General features: G+C 37.9%; 1 protein-coding gene across 4 annotated transcripts in view; it reads right to left on the reverse strand.

Annotated features, from left to right (window-relative positions):
* Positions 1 to 14,212: 14,212 nt before the first annotated feature.
* Positions 14,213 to 23,875, reverse strand: part of LOC102018018 (calcium-binding mitochondrial carrier protein SCaMC-1-like) — a 59,838-nt gene continuing 50,175 nt past the window's right edge. For 3 of the 4 annotated variants that reach the window (XM_013516554.1, XM_013516552.1, XM_013516555.1), the window contains 3 exons: positions 20,103 to 20,144; positions 15,568 to 15,718; positions 14,213 to 14,687 (listed from right to left, as the gene is read on the reverse strand). In XM_013516554.1, coding sequence (XP_013372008.1) covers positions 14,506 to 14,687; positions 15,568 to 15,718; positions 20,103 to 20,144 — 375 coding nt within the window. In that variant the 3' untranslated portion in view covers positions 14,213 to 14,505. The remainder of the gene's footprint in view (positions 14,688 to 15,567; positions 15,719 to 20,102; positions 20,145 to 23,875) is intronic. The other variant, XM_005388828.2, reaches the window with a different exon arrangement.

The following is a 23,875-nucleotide window of genomic DNA, read 5'->3' on the forward strand; positions in this document are numbered from 1 at the left end:
TCTTTGGGTGACTTATAAATAATCATATAAAGTATGTGTCCTGTATTATATTGTTCCCCTTGCAAAATAAGCCCCAAACCAACACAGTGTCCTGCATGGTAGGGGTGGAACAACTGTGTCAGAAACCTACAAACTCTTGAATATGACAGGTTTATTCTACATAAAGTATCTTAATAAATCTGATTTTTAAAATCTTAGTTTGAGGAATCTTGTACTGATTCCCATAGTGGTTGTACCAGTTTACATTCCCACCAACAGTGTAAAAGGAATCCTTTTCCTCCCACACCCTCAAGTGTTTGTTGTTTTTGCATCCTTGATAGTAGCTATTCTTACTAAAGTAAGATGGATTCTCAGTGTTGTTTTGGTTTGCATTTTAATGACCAAAGACGCTGAACATTTTTCATGTACTTATGGGACATTTGTTCTTCTTTTGAGAAGTCTGTATTCATTTCAGTTGCTTGCTTTTTAATTGGGTCTTTTTAAATGAAATAAGTTAGACGCAGAAGATAAATATCACATAGTCTCTCTCTGATATGAAAACACTTCCCGGCTCCTCCCTTCACTCTTCTGTCTGCTTTCCTACCGCTATGTTATGAGCAGCTTTCCTCTGCCATGCCATCCTACCTGGGAGTCAACTGACTATGGACTATAACCGCTACAAACTGTAAGCCAAAATGAACCTCTCCTCCTTTATTTTACACGTGTTGGGCATTGTGTCCCAGAGTGAAGCAAGTGACTAAAATAGATTTTGGTACCAAGTGTGGTGTTGTTGCCGTGATGCTACCTGACCATGTGGTTCAGAAGCTTTTAGCAGTTTGCACAGACCACAGGAAAGGTTTGGAGATGTCTGATAGAGAAGCCGCCCTAGAATGCTGTTGATTTAGGGAAAAGAAATTCCCAACCTGCTAGATATCTGGTATGAGTTTGTGTTCTCTAAAATCAAAGAATGAATTTGAGGAACAGCTGAGGTTAAGAGCAGATATATTTATTGGGGAAAAGAAAGTTTCTGTCTGAGAGAGAGATAGAAGGGGTCCTGAATGGGTTGCCAAGGACCGGGCCTTTTCTAGGGGTTTTTATAGAGCAAATCTATGACATGAGTCAGATCCAAGGTGGGATAAATGGGAACTTGCAAGGTGGGCATGAGGTGGGACAAAGCTATGGTCCGCCAGTAAGGTTATAATTTCTCAGGTCAAACTGATGAAACAGGATCAAATGGGGAAGCAAGTCATGTAGCAAGCAGGCATGAATATAGAACAGGGGCTTCTCCTGAAGGGGGTTGGGTTAGTGGCTTTCTCATGGTGATCAGTACCTATTTAGAATATCAACCCCTGATGTTCATTCTTAGGAAGTAGGTGTATCCTTAGGTACATTTTTAGCTTTTTCTTGAGGTCTGGGCCACAACAGAGGTGCCTGTCTCTCCCACAGTTGTAAGGTATCTTGTCTTCTGCACTGGCTCCTGTGAGGGCCTAGCCCTATCTGACTACCCATAATATTTCTACCTACCTTAGCTGCCTATAAAATTGTGAACCCAGGGATTCTGGTCAGAGCTCAGAAAACCAAAATCCTGACAGAAGTGCAGATGTTAAAGGTCGATCTCGGGAATTTTCCATTGGAAATGAGGACTCCACTGGCAGTTTGACTCCAAGCCAGGTGTGTTATGCTGTGGCAGAAAGTTTGTCTACCTTTTGCTCATGTCCTGAGACTTTGCAGGAGTCTGAGAGTAAGAGTGGCAGACTAACTTGCTAAAGAAAATTTCAAGGTAGCCCAGCATTCAGGCTGTGACATGGGTACTGTTAGCTAGCTCTACATTGAGAATCATGAGCAAAAAGTACAGCTAAGTGATTTTAAACTTCAGTTTTGCCAGAAAGAACCTGGAACATGAACATCTGAGGGAAGCCACAGAGTGAGCAAAGCCAGCACAAGACAGAAGCCATATCCGCAGCCATTTGCAGTGCCATAGGTATGGGGCTTCCCATACCCTTTGGAGTTCGTATCTCACCACATCTTGCCCCAGCTGCTGGACATAGAACCACAGGAATTCATGTTTGCCCCGGCTGGGTGTTCATTTTGCTTTGGAGGCCTCTGTGCCTGATACAGCTACAAAGCCTCCTTTCTCTATGCACTCTGCCACAGCCCTGCACCTGCCTCCTTGACCGACACCAATAAAAGCCATGAGTTTTTGGAGATGAGGCCTTTTGTTCCACAGAGAACAATGGGTCATCCCATAGCTCCTCAACTGCAGAATATTCTCTCCCTCCCTCCCTCTCTCTCTCTCTCTCTCTCTCTCTCTCCTTTTTTGTATCCATGTGCCATATTGCTGGGTGGGTTAGATGGATACCCTCAGCAGGGGTTTCAGTACATACTAAATCATGTAAATACTTTATACTTTAAAACTTGTATTGATTTTAAACTGGTCTTAAATCATGCATCAAAAGTTTGAAAATTAAAGGTGTTAAACATTAGTTAAGACTGCAGTTTTTCAAAATTTATTTAAATTATAACCTGAAATGCTATACTTATCCATTCATTTGTTGATGGATATAGACACTGCTTCAAAGATTTATGAGTTCTGCTATTATAAACACAGATATAATAAAATTGTGGTATTTATACACTGTAGAGGACCACCAGGACGACGACTGTCCTTGAAAGAAGAGTAATTGTCTTCATTTTGGCTAAACCTGGTCCTATTTCCACGTACTGATACGTGCCCAGCTGGTTATGTTTTGTCTTTATCTCCTCAATTGGCTTTAAGCAATGCAAATGGGTCTAGCTGAGGGGCTTATGTGTAGTCTTTAAAGCAATGGGACAGGTCAGTGATGCCCTGCTGGTAGCTCCCAAGTAGTATGTGTGAGCTAGGCCAAGAGACTATGAGTCTCAAGACATGAAGATAACACATCAAAGCTGAAGCACTGACCCCAAAACATTAGATACTCCCTCGAATGGTTAGGCAGGTTTCTCTCTCTCTCTCTCTCTCTCTCTCTGCCTCCTACCTCACCCAGCTCACATCTTTCACACTTTCTGCCATTCTCACAGTCACTCATCCCCAAGCCACACTCTTCACAAATTAATAAAACCCAGGTTTGGCCCTGGGTTGAGGCCTTTGTTCTGGTTACCCATCATTTTAGCTTGACTTAGGCCGCCCTTGGCTCCCCACAACTACAAACATGCCTTAGTGTCTGCATTCTCACCATGGATGCACTGGAAGTGGTAGATTGGAATTACTTCTTAGAATTTCACTGACTTTTCCCTGGGATTGCTAATGTGGACTCTGGACCATAACAAGGCCCAGAAAGGCTTCTATAATATACAACAGAGTAGTACTACTCTACCATAAAAGATAAGTTTGAATCATTTGTAGGAAAATGGATGTACACTGAGACCATAATGTTAAGTGAAATCAATCAGACACATAAGTTTAAACAGCACGTGATGTCTCTTATATGAGAAACCCAAAATAGAAATAAAGAGCAAAATAAAAGATAGATACTAGGAAACAGAGAAATCACTAGCAAAGGGGAAGGGGAGGGTGATGCAACAGCCTGTGCACTTGCCTCTGACCAACTCCACACCAACGGGTTCTGCTCCCTGGCTGCAGCCGTCTGCCAGCTCTGAGCAGGTCTGTGCTCTGTTTCTCCTTAGCACAGGGCACAGAGGCACTGAGCAACCGGCCTACCTGACTGGATGGGGCCAGTGCCTAGGGAGAGTCAGCAGACCCAGGAGAGAAAGTATGGGTCTGGCCAGCAGCATTGGACCCAAGAAAAGCCCACAGCTATTGTAAACTACAAAAACAGTGTGGAGTTTTACTCCAGAAGTGACTCCTTTATCACAAGCGAGAGCTGAAAAAGAAACCAGTGCCCAACACACTGCCAGAGAGTGTTTCATCAGATGCCATTTGGGGAGGGGCTGACTGTTTAACACACACATTCAAAAACACAGAGGAATTCTTTTTATAATCAACCCATTTTTTTCCTCTTCCTTTTTTTTTTTTCTTTTTCTTTTTCTTTTTTTTTTTTTTGGTGGGGTTTCTCCTTTTGTTCTTTTTTTCTTTTTTTTAATTTGGTCTTTTTGAGGCAGGGTCTCACTACATAGTGCAGGCTGGCCTTGAACTCACTTATGTTTCCCAGGCTGGCTTCAAACTCATGGTGATCCTCTTGCCTCAGCCTCCCAAGTGCTGGTAAAACAGGTGTGTGGTACCATGCCCAGCTCCTTTTTTTTTCCTTTATTTTTGCTGCTTTTTCTTTTTTTGTTCTTTTCTGTTACTGCTATCTAGTACTATTAGTTTCCTTTCACTCCTCACTAGGATTCCCTGTCTCACTTTTCTCTCCTCCTCATCTTCTATCAACTTCTCAAATTTTACTTTTCTCATTCTCTAGTTCCCCACTGCCTCTGTCTTTACTGATACACCGTTAAACTTTATTAATCTTTAGATAGTCTCTTTTCTACGGTTAAGGGTGGTACATTATCAGTTCTAGGGTATGTCAATATCCAGTTTATCTTTGATGTTATTTTGTGGCTGGATTTATTACTGTAGCCAAGACGACATAGTTGTTACTATTAATTGGTTTTCCCTGTATGCCGATCATCTAGATTGCTTTGCATCACTAACAATACTGTGGCCCATTCTCAGAGAACTAGATACTGAACAAATACACTGCAGCCCCCACTCCCAAAAATGGAGGAGGTCGGTTGCGGGAAAGAGGCAAAGCAGGGGTGGAAGCCCAGCCATGCAGTCTCCCGGGAGGCGGGCTACCTGTGCCCCGGAAGCTGGGCGGTGGGGAGCTCCAGCCTTTGGGTGGAACACCAGCCGTGCAGCACCCGGGAGGCGGGCAGCCAGTGTTTATGAAGCCATGCGGCAGCACGCACTGGCTTGCACCAACCCTCAGGCCAGCCACTGCCCAGCAGTTAAGAACTATCATGGCCCAGAGAAGCAATGACACAATTGGCCCGCCACGCACCAGCCATGGACGCCTGCCCGGGGACATGCGTGAATCATCCCGACATGGAGAAACCTTTGGGAATACATGCCACACAACGGGTCACTCTTGCCCCTGCCGCTGAGAACCAGAAAGGTCCAGAGTCAGCGGAGGAACAGCTGCTGAACAAGGACTCGGAGAACACGAGAATACAGACTAGGCCTGAAGACTCAGAGGTGTAGTTGACTGGGGTCAGGAGAGCCATTTGGAAGCTAGAAACCAGGAGGATCTTGCACAATACCTGGGGAGACCCCCCTGGAAGCCATTCTTCCCCTGAAAGCACAGGCTGTGGTGGAGGAGCAAGTGGAGCTCCGGAGAAGTCTGCACGAAGATTCCTGCTGCCTGTGCTGAAGGCTGGGGAGAGGATACTAAATGGTTGTGGGGTCCCAGTGCACTGGGAGGCTGGAGAAAAAAAGCTACAAAAAATGGCTTTCACCCCAGATGGCTCATTTGACATGTTAGTAAGAACTGTCTCCTCAGTATTCTATAGCCGTGAAGAGGAGGCGGCCAAGGGGAGAAAAGGAAGAGACCTAGAAAAAGCAGCTGCTTTTGCTGCAGCACCAAGAGAAACAGACCCTAAGTCTGATCCTCAGGGCCCCAAGAAGAACTCAATGACTACATTCATCTGCTACCACTGTTAAAAGCCAGGCCACCTCAAGAGGAACTGCCCTAAGAAGCCCCCTGGGCCATGCCCTGAATGTAAAGGTGACCACTGGAGATTGGTCTGCCCTCTGAAGCAGAGGCCCCAGAGCTCAGACCCATCCTACCAGTTAGTCCAACAGGAATGAGAGGGCCCGGGGCATACTCTGCCTTCTCCCTCTGGCCAGACCGTCATCTCCATCGAGGAGCCCCAGGTAATCATGACTATGGAGGAACAAGAAAACAGCCTGTTGCTAGACACAGGTGCAAGTCTCTCGGTCCTTCTTTTCAATCCTGGCCTTCCTTCCAGCCGTCACACCTCAGTGAAAGGAGTCACTGGTGAGGAGGTAATACACTATTTTTCACAACCCTTAGGCTGTAACTACTTGTTAGATCTTTCTTATGTATCTCTGCCTTCCTGAGAAACCACTTTGAAGATACCACCATGTATTACAGCAGCCATTGATATTTTCCTGCTCATCTGTCCATAACTCTGTAATGTTTGTATTGTTCCTATGCTATTTCATAAATGGATGTATGTTTATTACTATGTGTTTCCTACAACAACCATTGAGAATAGTCAATGATTATTCAATTGGTCACTCATGTATACCTCTATTTATTTTCTTTAGAAACCACTTTGAAGATACCAAAGTATAGTACAACAACCACTGACAATAACCTACCACTTTTGTCTGTAGCTCACTATTATTTGTCTGTTTTCCTGAGAAACTATCTTGTAGATAACAATATGTAAAACAACGATTGATAATTTCCTACCACTTTGTCTGTAATTTGGTAAGCCCCCCTATTACTATGTTATCCTTCTTTTACTCTTTAAAATAAAAAAAAAAGAGGCAAAGCAGTCTAATTAGCCACATGCAGAAGGTATCACTGAAAAGCAGACACTGAAGAGGTCTCCATACTAGTCCCCATGTCTTCCACTATAGTAAGTCTCCAACTTACAAATGAGTTTCTTTATGGGAGAATTGTTCCTAAGCCAGATTTATTTGTAAGCTGAAAAAATGAGTCTTAATACATCTGTGAAAGGAAGCCTGTAAAAGTTTGCAACTCAAATATTCAAAAGTCAAGGACTTACTATATAATCAACCTGCAAACCTTGGCACAGAAAAACAAACCAAAAAAAAAAAAAAAGAAACACAAGAAGCCAAGGCAGTGAAATGCCTCCAAAAACTCCCAAATTTCCCAAGCTGATTCATGGGGAATTAGTGGGGAGGAAATCAAAAGGTACACAGCCAAATTATTTGAAAGGATAATAGAGGAGACAAAAAAGAAAAAACCAAGTCAATGAGGTATCTGGCAAGCTCAAAGAAAATATAATTAAACAGATAATGGCTCCAATAAACCAAACAATCAGTAAGTCTACAGAAGTCACTAATAAAAAGCTACTTGAGCTAAACAAAATGATACAAAACTTGAATGTCCAGTTTAGAAAAGAATTAGAATCCATGACAAGGTACCAAACAGAAATTTAGGAGATTAAAAATTCTACTGAGAGAGGTCCAATAGAGAAAGTCTTGCATTGGAGGCACTCAAGAACATTCACTGAAAGTACAGGTACTCTGAAAGAGGGGAGGCACTTAATCCCTGAAACAAAAAATCAATCTGAAAGACAATACATGTAGGTCAAACCAAATATCCAGATCACTGAAAAGGGGAAATGGCACCAGCACTGACCCCCACACACTCCCCATTACCTTCAGGGAGCAGCCATTATGAGAGTGTCCCAAATACCCTGAGGGAACAAACTAAAGCTGCAGATCCTAGACTCCTGTGTATACTGGCTCCTTATCCTCATTACTCTAAACACATGCAAATACTGCAACCCAGTAGCATCCTCTCCAGTACTCACTACAGACAAGGGATGCCCTTCACTCTAGGCAGAAATAGGATAAATATGGCAAAAGGCACCTGCCGAGTCTGCCAGCAGGGACCCACAGATCATATCCCTGGTGGGGGGCAGGGGGACTGAACAGTTGGTCCAAACTCTAAGTTAGGAGGAAATCCTGAAAAGAGACTATCATCATTCTTGGAGGGAGGGGAAAAGCCCTCCCCCAGTTCATAGATTAGAAGTCAAAGGACGGAAAACAATATTCCAAGCAATGGGAGCCTGAGAACAATCAGGACCAGCTACCTATTTTCAGACAAAGTGGACTTTAAACCAAAACTGATCAAAAGAAATAAAGAAGAACAGTACATATTGGTTAACAGAACTACTCAACAGGAAGAGGTAACAATTATAAACACACATGCACCAAACTATAGTGTACCCAATTTTATAAAATAAACACATGAATATATAAAGAATCCAAAAAAATCCTCAAAATAAAAGATCTAATGAAAAAAAATGGGCAACTGAAAGGAACAGATACTTCTCAGGAGAAATACAAACAGCCAATAAATACATTAAAAAATGTTCAACACTGCTGGCCACTAAGGAAACACAAATTAAAACAACAATGAAATTCCATCTTACTCCAGAAAGAATGACTCTCATTAAGAAATCAAATAACAAATGCTGATAGGCTGAAGGGAGAAAGAAACCCTTTTACACTGTTGGTGGGAATATAAACTAGTACAATCACTATAGAAATCAGTATTGAGATTTCTCAAAAAACTAAAACTAAAAATGACATTTGACCCAGCTATTCCCCTTCTAGGTATCTTCCTGAGTTTTAAAGGCACCATATTACAAAGATGTATGCATACTCATTTTTAAAGCAGCACAACTTATAATAGCTAAATCTTGGGAGGAGCCTGTATGTGCATCAACAGATGAATGGAGGAAGAAAATGTGTTTATAAACAAGAAACCATAATGAAGAATAACCTTGAGTCACTTGTAGGAAAGTGGATCCACCCTGAAACTGTAATTTTAAGTGAAATAAATCAGATACATAGGTTAAATACTGCACGGTTTCCTCCATATGGGAAACCCAAAATATAAAGAGCAAAACAAAAGATATATAATAGGATATAAGTAGAGTGATCTTTTACAAATGGGAAGGATTTCAAGAGATGGAAGGATAGAGGAGAAGAGAAAGGAATGAAAAAAATTAAGATGTGTTATGCATATGTACCAATTATCCATAAGAAATGTAATCATTATATACAATAAACAAGTCCTAATAAAAAAATCACACTTATAGTTTATATAAATACCCTTCTTCCCCTGTATTTTTCTTTCTTTATTCCTTCTTTCTTTCTTTCTCCCTCTCTCTTTTCTCCCCCTTTACCTTCTTCATTCTTTTCTCCTTGATTCACCAGTTAAAAGCCACAAAGCTGGCTTGAGTGAGGAAAGTTGCTCAGCAGAAGCCAAAGCTCAAGGAAGGAGGTGGCTGAGCAGGGGCCATTGCTGGGGTTGGAGATTAATTACATAACAGAAATTAAGCACACAAAAATACTAAAGATAATGAGAACTAGGCTTCTTGCTATCAAAAAATGAGTTATGAATACCAAAAGGGGTAAACTACAATGAACTCTGCAGTGCTGCCTTGTAACTGGCGGGATTGGTATGAGTTTAAATTTGCAAATCCTTCCAGATACAAAAATATAAAGGTATGTACATATAGTGTATATATGTATACATACCATGTGTGTATGTATAGTGTGTATATATAGTTTATACATATGTATATGTACATATATAGTATATACATGTAGTGTATGGATGTATACTCTTACATAATCTTACATAATTTCCCAGATCAGTCTACTGACAAGACGTAGGAGGAGTAAATCCTTGTAATAATAAGCACATCAAGTATCAATGTTTCTTTCTAAACACTTCTCTCCAAAAGGAACTAGAACACTTCGGAGAAATAATTGATTTTCAGACAGAAGCAGCAAAGATACAGCTGAGTATAGAATATGTTGTTTTACTGGAAAGTAAGTGGTCAGAAAATTGAGATATATTTAAAGGATACAGTCAGCCTAAAGGGGCTTTTACTGGCCAAGTCTATGAAAAATTGGGCATCAAAGTAGATGGTTTTCACATATTATATCCTACTAAGTAAAGCAGGAATCCGTCAGTCCATACAGATGCACATACAAATGAGTTCAGAAAATTATTCTCTGCAAGAGAACGCCAACTAACAAATATTGGTGGAATGACTGGAATCAGAATATGACTTAAGCTAACAGTAATTAATTCGGGCAAGAAATACCAATATTAACTCCAATGGGTGAAGGCTGCATGAAAAATATGATATGTATCTTGTTTCAAACTATATTCTGACAAAATATTATACATTACAAATGGCAAGTAAATAAATTTATACCTAAAAAATATAATCCTATTTGAATTTTCAAAATTAATACCACCAGTGACAGGACATACCAACACTGCAGAACACCTGATGATATGAAGCAAGATTATAGCATCACTTCCATGATCATCACAACGAAATATGTAACCTGCATCTAACCATGAGGAAACATCAGATATAACAACACTGAGGACACTCTGCAGAAGAACCAGCCTGGGCCCTTCAAATATGTAAAGACCACGAAGGTCAAGGAATGATTGAAAGTTATTCTGAATGGACACTAAATCAGTATGACAAGCACAGTATCCAAAGGGTATTATTTGGACAGTAGGTAAAACTTAAATGGAATCTTCAATTGAGCATATATGGGCTTATTTCAAGTGTGCTTTTATAAATTGACTTTTTATATTGACAAAGCTCCTGCACCTTTAAAAAGCCCTTCTGCAGAGGATAACTCCTTGAGATTTCTTGTGATAAATTTTCCCTTGTAGTAGCAAACCAGATAACATTGTTTGATCAAAACAAAACAGCAAACTTTATGGTACTTCATTTTAATACATCAGCAGTGTGGTACAGTAAAAAAGGTCCTAGTGGTGGTTTTTTGGATTTTTGTTTGGTTTGGTTTGGTTTGGTTTTTTGGGTGTTTTTTTGTTTGTTTGTTTTTGTTTTTCCCCAGTACCAGGAATCGAACTCACAACCATGTGCTTGCCAGGCAGGCACTGTGCCACTGAGCTAAATCCCCAGCCCCCTAGGTCCAAGTGGTGGGGGACAGAAGGAACACCAGTTTTTGCTGCCCAGTTTAATGGCCAGGAATGAAGTTATAGCAGTTAACTTACCTCCCATTTGCCTTCCAATCTGATGCTTTCTGCAATGCTGCTAGCATCACGGGGGGAAGGTTCAGATTTATTAAGGAAGTTGGCATAAAGAGGACTGCAAAGGTAAGGGGTAGCAATGGTTCATCTCTAATTCCAAAATGCTATAAGGAAAAAGGAAATAGTACACTGGGGACAGAGTCCATGATTCATCCTTAGCCTGAGAGATCACATAGTCAGTCAGCCTCAGTTTCAAAAACTCTCTGTATAATACCTTCAGGAATCTTCTATCACTTATGAAGGATAAAATAAATTTCCCTAATACCTACATATAACTAATAACAAGAGGTTCTGTAAAAAACTCTTTTGTGCTCTACCAAAATATAAAGTAGATGAAAGTAGATATTTTTGCCTATAAACTTTGTTCATTCAACTATTACATATTTATTAAGTATCTGCTATGAGCCAAACACAGATCTCCAGCTAGAGGAGACAGCAGCAAAGAAAATCAAATAAAGTCTCTGGGGCACACAATCTGGCCCAGAGAGACTGTGAACAACTTAACCATACCTAAAGCATCCTATAGCTGTAAGAAACTTGGGACATATACTGCAATTAGTAATAAAGTCAAGAACGTACACAATTATAAAATCACTCCCCTAACATTCATTTTAACAGTTACACTGTGCAGAGAGAAATTTACAGTGAACATTTCTTATTTTAAATTGCTTATCACTCACTTTAAAAACTGGACTAAATTTTTGTTCTTTTACTTCTTTCATGTCTTTTTGCTGCTATATATTCTCAAAAAACTGCATGTCCTTTAAAGTTTGTTTGCTTGTATTTTTATAGTATCTTCAAATTCATAACCACTTTTATCTTTGTAATAAATATGTACTTAGATATTTGTAGTAAGTTTCAAATTGAGAGCAATTCGATTTGTGAGAAACCATCTGGCTAGTACATTTGAAAAAGTGCCTTTTAATTTTTCAGAAGGCCATAATGTAATGTTACTAATAGCTCAGTAGAGGGTGCCGTCACTTAAAAATGAAGAATGGTTTTGAGATGAACAAAACACCGAGAAAGAGTGCATGCAGGCCACCATACAAGGAAAAAAAGGAACAGAAGTGCATCCTTACTTTTTCAATCATCCATATGTTATAGATCCTTCAAATGCACTGACAAAAAATAAAGAGATAAAATATCAGGAGTTAGAACGGGTGCTATTCAGTATTTCTTTTCTGTTTTAAAAAATATTTTGTCTAAAAAAAAAAAAAATTTGTCTGTATTGGGGGCTGGGGATTTAGCTCAGCGGCACAGTGCCTGCCTGGCAAGCGCAAGGTTGTGAGTTCGATTCCTGGTACCAGAAGAAAAAACAAACAAACAAACAAAACCAAAACAAATAAAAATATTTCGTCTGTATTCATTATACACTCCAGTATACACTCTAATATACTCCCGTATAACGGCACACTCCAGTACTGTATAATTAAAGTGAATCAGTGGAAGAAATGTAAGAGATTTATCTTTTTAAAGTATTTTATGTATCTCAAAAATTACACAGCATCCTTCCACCAATGACAGGCAAAGGCATGCATTGGGTCTGGACCCCTATAACCCTCCAAGTGCTCAGTGACTCCACCATTCATGTAAGTCCCCAAATATACAATGTAACTTTATACTGCAAAAACAGAGCATGAAATAGTTGCTTTTAATTTGTTTTTTAATTGTGGTAAAATGCCCATAACCTAAAATTTACCATCTTAACCGTTCTTAAATGTACATTTTGATGGCATTAAGTACATTCATATTATTGTTAAAATGATCCCCAGAACTCGTCATTTTGCAGAACTGAAACTCTGTCCCACTTAATACTCACTCCCTTTGCTCCATCTCCCGCGCCCCTGAGAGCCACCGTCCTGCTCTCCCTCCCCATGCACTGGACTACTCCAGAGACCTCATATGGTGACTCATACAGTGTTTCTCCTTCTGTGACTCGCTTATTCCACACAGCACAATACTGTAAAATTCCTGATTTCTCAACCGTTTTACTCTTTCACAGTGTTCGAGGACACTTCAGTCTATCTGTGGATCTGTCTGTCAGTATTACCTGTCTTCCTGTTCTCACCTGTGTTAGTCAGCTCGGGATGCTGTGACCACTCTGCAGCTGAAACAGAAACTTATTTTCTCATAGTTAGCGAAGCTTCAGAGTCCACATCAAGATGCCAGGCATTTTAATTCCTAGTGAGGGCTCCCTTCCTGACTTAAAGACCACTGCCTTCTTACTGTGTCCTCAAATGGCAGAGAGAAAAAGACTGCGGTCTCTTCCCTTATAAGGTCACCAACTCCATCCCCACTCTAGTGATGTTACGACCTTAATTACCTCCCCAAATCCCTACCTCCAAATATAGCTACCTTGGAGACTAGGCCTTCACCATTATAATCTAGTCCACAGCATTACTCATCCTCAAAATCAGCCTTCAAAACCAGCTTTTTCTAGACTCTCAAACCTGAATTCAAGGCAGTTCTTCATTTGAGGTCTATAAGTAACACCACACTTTAAAATAATTTCAACAGGGGCTGGGGATTTAGCTCAGTGGCAAAGCGCTTGCCTGGCAAGCACAAGGTCATGAGTTCGATTCCTGGTACCAGAAGAAAAGACAAAAGACAATAAATAAATAAATAAATAAATAAAATAAAATAATTTCAACAGAGATTGTAGGGGTTTTTTTTATAAATATTAGGAGAGAATATTTAGTATGTTAAATAATTAGTTCAACCAACTCTTACAGTTTAACTAAGAATTGCTTTAACAAATATGAAATAATGGATTTAATTTTAATAACTCTTCTCCCAATGTTTCAACTGGAACACAAAAGAAAATTTGTCCAGTGTTGACTTTTTCCCAATGCCAACTTCCTTACACAAACTGAAAATAGTAAGAACCAACATGAATAAACAATGTTTATATTTAGAAATAAAAATGCTCAGGGAATTTTTTAAAAATGTAATCATTACTCCATCCACAACATGATAGAAGGAGATATGAAACTAGCTTTCCATTTTGCTTAAAATGAAACAAACTCCAGTGCTTAACTGTAACATCAATTTACTGTAACATCAATTTTAAATGCATTGATTTTTCTTTTTCTTGTTTTTTTTTTTCCAGTACCAGGAATCGAACTCACGACCTCACACTTGCCAGGCCAGCACTGTGCCGCTGAGCTAAGTCCCCAGCCCCAATGCATTGGTTTTTCTTTTAGTATTTAAAACATTTTTCAAACCCAGCTTTAAAAGCTTTTTTAGCCAGGCATGATGACACACACCTGTAATCCTACCACAAGCTGAGGCAGGAGAAGCACCATGCGTTCAAGGCCAGCCTAGCCTACATAGCGCGTTCAAGGACAGCCTGAACTATAGAGCAAGACCTTGTCTCAAAAAAATAATAAAAAAGCTTTTTAAATACTGCATAAAAAAAACCAACATAAACTACTATAACTGATCAACTAATTTATAATGTTACTCTATATCATATTTAAATCCAATCAAAAACAAAGTTTAATTTAGGATTCAACAGAAAGTAGCAGGAAATATAAAAAGAATTCTGTGGATGTTAAAGATTTAAAGTTACTTAAAGAACTTTGCCAAAATTATTATTTATCTTTTATAATAAATATAATAGATACAAATTTTAATAATTACTTGATATTTCTTTCCCTTAGGACAAGGTAATCTTTATAATCTAGAAATTATAATTTAGTGATTATGGCGATGATAACAGCTTGATATTTCAGTTCTCGGTTAATCCAAAATACGGTTTGACTTTTTCATAAGCCACACAGCCGATGCTTACTGCAGGAAGCACCTTTATGATGTTAGGAGTGAGGCCCCTGAAAAATCCTTTTTTTCCTTCTTTGTTGTATATTTCTTGAATGAGTCGAATCATAGGTATTTGTTCTTTTTCCACCAGGGCTATAAATTTAAAAAAAATCAGTACAGTTCAATATTTAATATTTATACACTAAAGGAATCCAATGAAAATGAGAATTTATAGAAACTGAAATTCCTTCCGAGTATATCTCTCTCCCTACATATATAACAGTCCTGTGCTGTACAATATGATAGCTATTAGACATATATGGCTATTTAAATTTAATTAAAATTAAACTAACATTTGAGCTCCTCCATCAAATTAGCTCCTCCATCAAATGTAACATTTGATAGCTACATATGACTAGTTGCTACTGTATTAGACAGTAGAGATAGAAAATATTTCCATCATTGCAAAAAGTTTTATTAAACAACTTAGTGCTGGGATTACAGGCGTTTGCACCACCACATCTGGTTTGAAGGTATTTTTTAAAAATCTAAATCCCTAACATTTTACTAAGAGAGGAACAAAACAAGTATCTTCCCTACTGCTTAATATCCCCTCCCCAAGTATGCTGAAATATAAAACAACTGAGTTCAGTTCCACAAATATATCAAGTTCCTGATGAGGAATATGACAGTGATAGTAGAAACAAGGAAAAACTGTGTATTCATGTTGAGTAATTGTTGATTCAATTTGAAGAAGACAAACTCTTTCTACTTAGTTCTGCATGGTACTTCCAAATTAAGGACTCCTTAAAAAGATAATCAGTAACTGAAAATGTGGAAAGGTCCAAATAGAACTTTACAGAAGAAATAAAATCTATAATTCACAAAAAGCTCTAGTCAATAAAATAATAAACTCGTTTCATCCTTTAAACCACAATTTGTTTTTTATTTATCAACTATACAGAAATCATTAATTTGTATTTAAAACATACTTCCAAACTTAATTATCACTTCATTAAAAACAAAAACTCACCTTCAGCCTGCATGCGAGTTCTAATAAGATACAGAGGGAAACTTGTTAACTGCCCGCAAGTATGAGACAATGTACTACAGCCCAGCAAAATCATTATTCCGGGGTTTACAGAGTTTTCTGCATAATGTTCTAGCCAATAATTCTTCAAAAGCTGACAAAGAAGAGAGCAATAAATTAACTATTATGCAACTAAGTAGAATGTAGCTTTAGTACAAAGGTGCTACCCGCACTGTGATATTATGACAAGATGTACAGAAATTTCCAAATAAATAACCTGAGTTTCGAGTTCTCATATGTCTCTGTGTATGTTTTATTTTGCTTTTTTTTTGCCCATTTTTGTATCTTCTGCTTGCTTATTTTGGTTTTAGAGATAATCAAAAGACTACAGCAACATTCTGGATGTTCTCACAGGGCTTAACAAGATATTGTAGAGAGAAAAACTGCACAATCTACTCTACTGTAGGCTTAAAAAACCACACTTTCTCAACTTTCAAAAAGATTATCTTTCCAAATTTGCTTTTCTTTGAATAAATGTGACTGGAAAATATTATTCAGAAATAGGATATTTATTTAAAAATAAAACACCACTAAGTACTTTAAAACTATTTATGAGGAAGGGTCACAAGATGATAGAGTGGTAAGCAGCAGAGAAAGAGCCTCTCTGAATGTTGCCATCCACTTGCTGGAATATAGCAACATGGGGAAGATAAGAAGGAGGGAAGTGGGTTCTCCTAGACCCAGGAAGGATCTGAGGAATGAACTGAAGCCCACAGACAGAATGAAAGGAGAAATTTCAATGAAGAAGGAGGAGGCAACAGGCAGCACTTTCTCCCTGAGATGGGACTCACTGTGCAAGAGAAACAACTCAAATCTGCAGAAACACAGTGACTGCTGGCCCCCAGAGGCCTCTACAAAGACATGCAGCTCAATGGACATGAAGGACTGTACAAACTGGCAGTGAGTGCTGAAGGCTTGGTCATCCCACAGGAGAGAGCAATTGGTCAGAGCCATCTCAGGGAGGCGATGGCTGAACTTAGAACTCAAAGTGGCTGCTGGCTCCATCTAGTGGCTCCTAGCTGGGCTCAGGACTGTGGGAGGTGCGCTGACAGCTGCAGGCCAAATGAGTCTGGTCTCAGCTAGAAGGCGCAGGCTCGCTGAGATTATCCACTTGCTGGGGTAGATTGGTGCAGATCAGGACCTATCTCCACTCATTCTCTACCAGTGACAGCAGAGACAAACCTGGCAGTGGACTTTTTTCTCTCTGTCTCTCTCATTTATTTTGTGTGGTGGTGGTGGTAATTTTGGTTTTTTGTTTTATTTTTTGTTTCTTTCTCCTTCATTATTTGATCTTGTTTTTATATGTATGAACATGGTTTCTAGCCTCTTTGTGGTTGTTGTTCTGTTACATTCTTTTTTATCTCTTCCTTCTCCCTTTCCCTCCAGTCTTCTGCACCAGTTTCCCAAAGTTAGCATGATCTCCCTTTGTCCTTCACTCTTACTTCTAATGTCTTCCTTCTCTTCGACTTCTCTATTTTCTCCATAACCCATTTTAAATTCTAACCCCTGTGGGTAAAATTGACATATTAAGGATTTATATACTGCATATAACTTTCTGGTTGGTTTTCAATTTTATTGTATAACCACAAATCTAGTTCATATAGTTAAAGGTGAAAAATTATTAGTTACCTCAGTTTGTCATTTTCTAGGCTGTGTTTGATGCTATTGTCATGCGTATCACTACGGCCAAAAGTGACAAATTGTTCCAAACAGCTGTTCTAACACTGAGATTGACGAAGGGTCACAGAAAATACTGTGGCACAGTGCCAAAGAACTAAGGGCTGGGCAAAATAGGCAGGAACTTCTCAGCCCCAACAAATTGAAGACATAAGACCTTGCAGCGGATTCAAAACTCAAAAACCAGATACACCTGGAAGATAACTCAGAGAAATAGCATTTCCTAAAGGTTGCAAATACTTGTAATAAAGCAACCCACCATAGGTAATTTATAAACATCATCCCAGGAATTAAACTAAAAAACATAAAATAGAAAATGAGAAGACACTTAAACAAAAGGCAACCCCAGACATCCAGTTCACCAAAGGCAAACCCAGGAGGCAGTGAGGTGGGACAATCCAAAAGCCACCCACCTGGCCTCTCTGAAGTGGTAACAAAGCACTTGAATGAGGCTCTAGAAAAAGTCAAATCAGAAATAATTTCTCAGATAAATTGCAGAGATGATGTTTACAATGAAAACCATACTTAGTGACTCTAGAGCACATAGAGAAAAAAAATAGAAGAGCTTAAGGAAATAATGGAAACCATGAAGGCTCAGCATAAAAAACAAATGGAATCTGCCCTTAAGCAGATTGAAGCAGATACCCAGGAGAATAAAAATTCCATTGAAAGTTTTCCATTGAAAGCAGCAGATTAAGCCTATGTGAGGATAGAATCTCAGATAAAGAAGACAGGTTTGTGGTTAGCAATCATGAAAACAAAGATGCCTTAAAAACAGCAAGGGACCATGAGAAATCAATCCAGCAGCTGCTAGATGAGGCAAAAAAGAATACCTTAAGATTGAATGGGGTCAATGAAAAGTGACATAATAAAGTTGTTCACAGACATCATGGCAGAAAACTTCCCTGATAGTGAAAAAGAATTTGACATACAGTAAGTGAGACATATAGAAATCCAATTAGCCATGATCAAAAGAAATCTACAGCCAGGCATTTATAGTAGTTTCCAGAAATTCAAGACAAGAATAGAATCTTAAAAGCTGGCAGGGAAAAGAAACAAATCACCTATAAAGGAAAGACCATCAGAATCACAGCTGACTTCTCAGCACAAAAGCTCAAGTCAAGAAGAGCTTGGAGTGAAGTATTTCAAGTTCTAAAGGAAAACAACCTTCAACTCAGATGAGGTACCCTGCAAAACTATCTTTCAAAGCTGATGGAGAAATAATATACCTCCATGACAAAGAACAGCAGAGGAAATTTATGACCACCAAGCCAGGACTCCAAAATGTTTTGAAGGATATTCTAGAAATAGATGATAAGGACTGCAACTCCATGAACCCCAACAGAAGGATTCTATTAGGCAAGACAAACAAACAGAGGGAAGGGAAAAAGAGGAGGAGCCAACAATGGGAAAATTACATGACAAGGGTAAATCAATACATATCAGCTATAACCATCAATGTTAATGGTCTCAATTCACAGATTAACAGAGACTGGCAGAATGGATCAAGAAACAAAATCCAATAATATGCTGCATATAAGAAACACATTTAATTCAAAAAGAAAGTTATAGATTGAAAGTCAAAAAATGAAAAACAACATTCCATGCAACAAGGACCCAGAAAAAAACAGGGGTAGCTATTCTGTTTGCAGACAAAGTGGATTTCAAGCCAAGACTGACTAAAAGAGACAAAGAAGATCACTATATCCTTTTCAAGGGAACAATCCAAAAGGAAGAGATAACAATCATAAGTATATATGCCACAAATACCAGTGTACCCAACTATATAAAACGAATATTAACAGACATGAAAAATCAAATAAGCACTAATACAATTGTATTGGAGCATCTCAATACCCCATTGTCAGACAAAAACAGATTACCTAGATAAAAAACCAACAATGAAATAATAGAACCGAACCAAACTCTTAAAAAAAATGGACTTAGTAGATGTCTACAGCATGTTCCATGACACAACATTAGAATATGCATTCTTCTCAGCTACACACAGGACATTCTCCAAAATAGATCACATACTAGTTCAGAGAATATACTCGAGTAAATTCAAAGGAATTGAAATTATCCCATGCATATTATCTGAACATAGTCCAATAAAATTGCAAATTATTAACAAAGAAAATCACAAAAACTCCATGAACACATGGAAATTAAATGACACCCTCCTGAACAAGCAATGGGTCACAGATGAAATTAAAGAAAAAAATTAAACAATATTTACAATCAAATGAAAATATAAATACAACTTACCAGAACCTGTGGGACACAATGAAAGCAGTCCTAAGAGGAAAATTTATAGCAGTGAATTCTCACATCAGGAAAGCAGAACAAGCACAAATAAACAACATTATGCTACACCTCAAGCTTCTAGAAAAAGAAGAGCAAGTCAAGCCCAAGGCCCAAAGAAGGCAGGAAATTATAAAGATCAGAGCAGAAATTAACACAATGGGGACTAAGAAAACAATACAAAGAATTAATGAATCAAAGAGTTTGAACTTTGAAACAATAAATAAAATTGATAAACCCCTAGCTAACCTTATCAAAAAAGGAAAAAAAAATCAAGCAATAAGGAAGGAAAAGGGTGAAAACAATACAGAGCCTAGAGAAATTCAGAAGATCATCCATATCTACTTCAAAAATCTTTACTCTCCACAGGATAGAAAAAGAAGAAATGGAGAGATTCTGAGATACATATGAATTACCAAAGTTAAAACAAGAAGATATAAAAATTCTGCATAACCCAATATCAGTCAATGAAATTAAAAATGTAATTAGAAACTTACCAATAAAAAAAGTCCAGGTCCTGATGGATTCATAGTTGAATTCTACAAGAAATTTAGAGAAGATTTAATACCAATTCTTCTCAAATTCTTCAATGAAATTGAAAGGGAAGGAATTCTCTCTAACTCATTCCTGGAGGCAAGTATTACCCTGTTACCAAAACCAAAGAAAGACCCAACCAAAAAAGAGAACTACAGGCCAATCTCCCTAATGGACATAGGATGCAAAAATCCCGAATAAACTACTAGCAATGCAGCAAACCATCAAGAAGATTATACACCCTGACCAAGTGGTATTCATCCCAGGAATTCAGGGATGATTCAATATATGCAAATCAATAAATGTAACACACCATATCAACAGAACCAATGACAAAAATCACATGATCATCTCAGTAGATGCAGAAAAAGCTTTTGACAAAGTCCAACACTAATTCATGATAAAAACCCTACAGAAAATTGGAATAGATGGTCTTTACCTCAATCTGATAAAAAGCATCTATGACAAACCAACAGTCAGTATCATACTAAATGGACAAAAATTGAAAGCTTTCACTTTAAAATCAGGAATAAGACAAGGACGTCCACTGTCACCACTCCTGTTCAATACAGTGCTGGAAGCATTAGCCAGAGCAATTAGACAAGAGGGAAAAATAAAAGGAATAAGGATAGGAAAGGAAGAAGTGAAATTATCATTATCCACAGATGACATGATACTCTACATAGAAATCCCCAAAAACTCCACCAAAAGACTTGTAGATTTAATATTCAGTAGCATAGCTGGATACAAAGTCAACACTCAAAAATCAATAGCATTCCTGTACACAAACAACAAACACACTGAGAGATAAATTAGGAAAACCACACCTTTCACAATAGCATCCATAGGGCCTGGTATATAGCTCAGTGGCACAAGCGTTTGCATGGCAAGCACAAGGTCCTCAGTTCGATTCCCGGTATCAAGAAAAACAAAACAAAACAAAAAAAAATAGCATTCAAAAAAAATGAAATACTTAAGAATCAATCTAACAAAGGAAGTAAAACATCTGCACAGTGAAAATTACAGTACTCTAAAAAAAAAAAAGAGACTGAAGAGGATTTTAGAAAATGGAAAGATATTCCTTACTCAGAGATAGGAAGAACCAACATATGAAAATAGCCACTTCCAAAATTATTGTACAGATTCAATGCAATCCCAATTAAAATACCATTAGTATACCTCACAGATCTAGAGAAAATATTCCTAAAATTCATCTGGAACCAGAAGAGACCTAGAATAGCAAAAGCAATTCTGGACAACAAAGGAAAGGCAGGAGGCTTCACAATCCCTGATTTGAAATTAGGCTACAAAGCTACTGTGATAAAATCAACATGGTATTGACAAAAAAGAAAAAAGAAAAAAACCAGACCTGAGGGACAATGGAACAGATTGGAAGGTGCAGACACAACTACAAACACACTCAGCCACCTTATTTTTGACAAAGTAACCAAATGTGTTCACTGGAAGAAAGATAGCCTCTTTAATAAATGGTGCTGGAAAAACTGGCTTTCCACATGCCAAAGACTAAAATGAGACCCAAGTCTATCACCATGCATTAAAGTCAAAATGGATCAAAGATCTAAATAATAAAACAGAAACACTAAATCTACTGGAGGAGAAAGTAGGTAGAAATCGTTCTTTGAAACAATAAATAAAATTGATAAACCCCTAGCTAACCTTATCAAAAAAGGAAAAAAAATCAAGCAACAAGGAAGGAAAAGGGTGAAAACAATACAGATCCTAGAGAAATTCAGAAGATCATCAATATCTACTTCAAAAATCTTTACTCTCCACAGGATAGAAAAAGAAGAAATGGAAAGATTCTGAGATACATATGAATTACCAAAGTTAAAACAAGAAGACATAAAAATTCTCAATTTTTACAGGATAGGCAGAGAGTTCATGAACAAAAACCAAACTGCATGGGAAACACTTCACAGAATCAGCAACTCGGATCTCCTCATATTGAAAAGTTTTTGTACATCGAAAGAAATAATCAAAAGGGTAAAAAGGAAGATTCACAAATTGGGAAAAAATTTTAGCTGACTGTACCTTTGACAAAGGTGTTCTTTCTAGAACATATAAAGAATTTTTAAAAATCAGGCCCCCAAAATTCAAAGACCCAAACCAAAAATAGGCATCTGAGATGAATACACACTTCTCACATGAAGAAATACAAATGGCAAATAAATATATGCAAAAATGTTCAACATCATTAGTCATTCAAGAAATGCAAATTAAAACAACACTGAGATCCCATTTCACCCCACAAAGAATGGCTATCATCAAGCAATTAACCAATAACAAATGCTAGAGGGGCTGTGAGGAAAAAGAACCCTTATTCACTGCTGGTGGGAGTGTAAACCGTTACAACCACTATGGAAATCAGTCTGGAGATTCCTCAGTAAACAAGGATTATAGGTCCCATTCAATCCAGCTATTCCCCTTCTGGGTATTTTTCCAGAAAACATCAGACCACAGCAATATATGTGCACCCATATTTACAGCAGCACAATTTGTAATAGCTAAATCTTGGAAAACACCCAAATGCCCATCAACTGAGGAATGGATAAAAAAGATGTGGTGTTTGTATACAATAGAGTATTATTCAGCTATAAAAAAAATTAACTCCAAAAAAATTTTTAAAAAGACAAACTCAAGGCTTTTATAGGTAAATGGATGCAACTAGAGACCATACTCATAAGTGAAATAAATCGGGGCTGGGGATTTAGCTCAGCGGCAAAAGCGCCTGCCTGACAAGCGCAAGGTCGTGATTTCGGTTCCAGGTACCAGAGAAAAACAAAAACAAACAAAAAAAAAAAAGTGAAATAAATCAGACCAACATGGGTAAATTTCATATTGTCTCCCTAGGGTAAGAACCTGAAAGAATAAGTAAAATCCAAAATGTAAAATAGATATTGTGAAAGAGAAAGAAACTGCTCAAAGGGAAGGAACAACCGGGATGAGGGAAAGGAGAAAAGAAAGAAGGAAGGATGGGAAAAAAATAAATGTATATACACAGGATCGCTGGGACAATTATACTGCTGATTTCTACTGGTCTACTGAAAGGAACAGTTAATGCTTAAATTTTTTTCTTCTTTTTAATTTTTTGACCAATTATGCATGCTTATATACAGTAGTCTGAACAACTAATTTGAAGATAATAGTATGCAATATAACAATCATTGTTGAATTCTTATCATCTTGTTTAGTGCAATTCTGTACTGTTTCTAATGTTTTTTATTTTTTATTCTTTTCAAAAAATGGAACAATGGAACAGATTGGAAGTAACAGCACCTTTACTGAAAATTAAAAATCAAGAACTGGGATCTCATCTTATTAAAAAGCTTTCATACAGCAAGAGAAACTACCAACAGAGTGAAGATATAATCCACAATATGGGAGAAAATGTTTGCCAACTGTTTCTCAGACAAAGGATTATTATCAAGAGCATATAAAGAACTCAAAAAAATCAGACCTCCCAAATTTAAAAACCCAATCCAAAAATGGGCATCTGAGATGAATACATATTTCTCAGATGAAGAAATACAAACAGCAAATAAATATATGAAAAGATGTTCAGCATCACTGGTTATTTGAGAAATGCAAATTAAAACAATACTAAAACTCCATCTCTCCCCCAAAAAAATAGCTATCACCAAGAAATCAACTAATAATAAATGCTAGTGGGACTGTTCGGGGAAAGGAACCCTTCTTCACTGCTAGGAGTGTAGAT

Source organism: Chinchilla lanigera, unplaced genomic scaffold (assembly GCF_000276665.1).
Source record: "Chinchilla lanigera isolate Chin_1 unplaced genomic scaffold, ChiLan1.0 scaffold00034, whole genome shotgun sequence".
Lineage (NCBI taxonomy): Eukaryota > Metazoa > Chordata > Mammalia > Rodentia > Chinchillidae > Chinchilla > Chinchilla lanigera.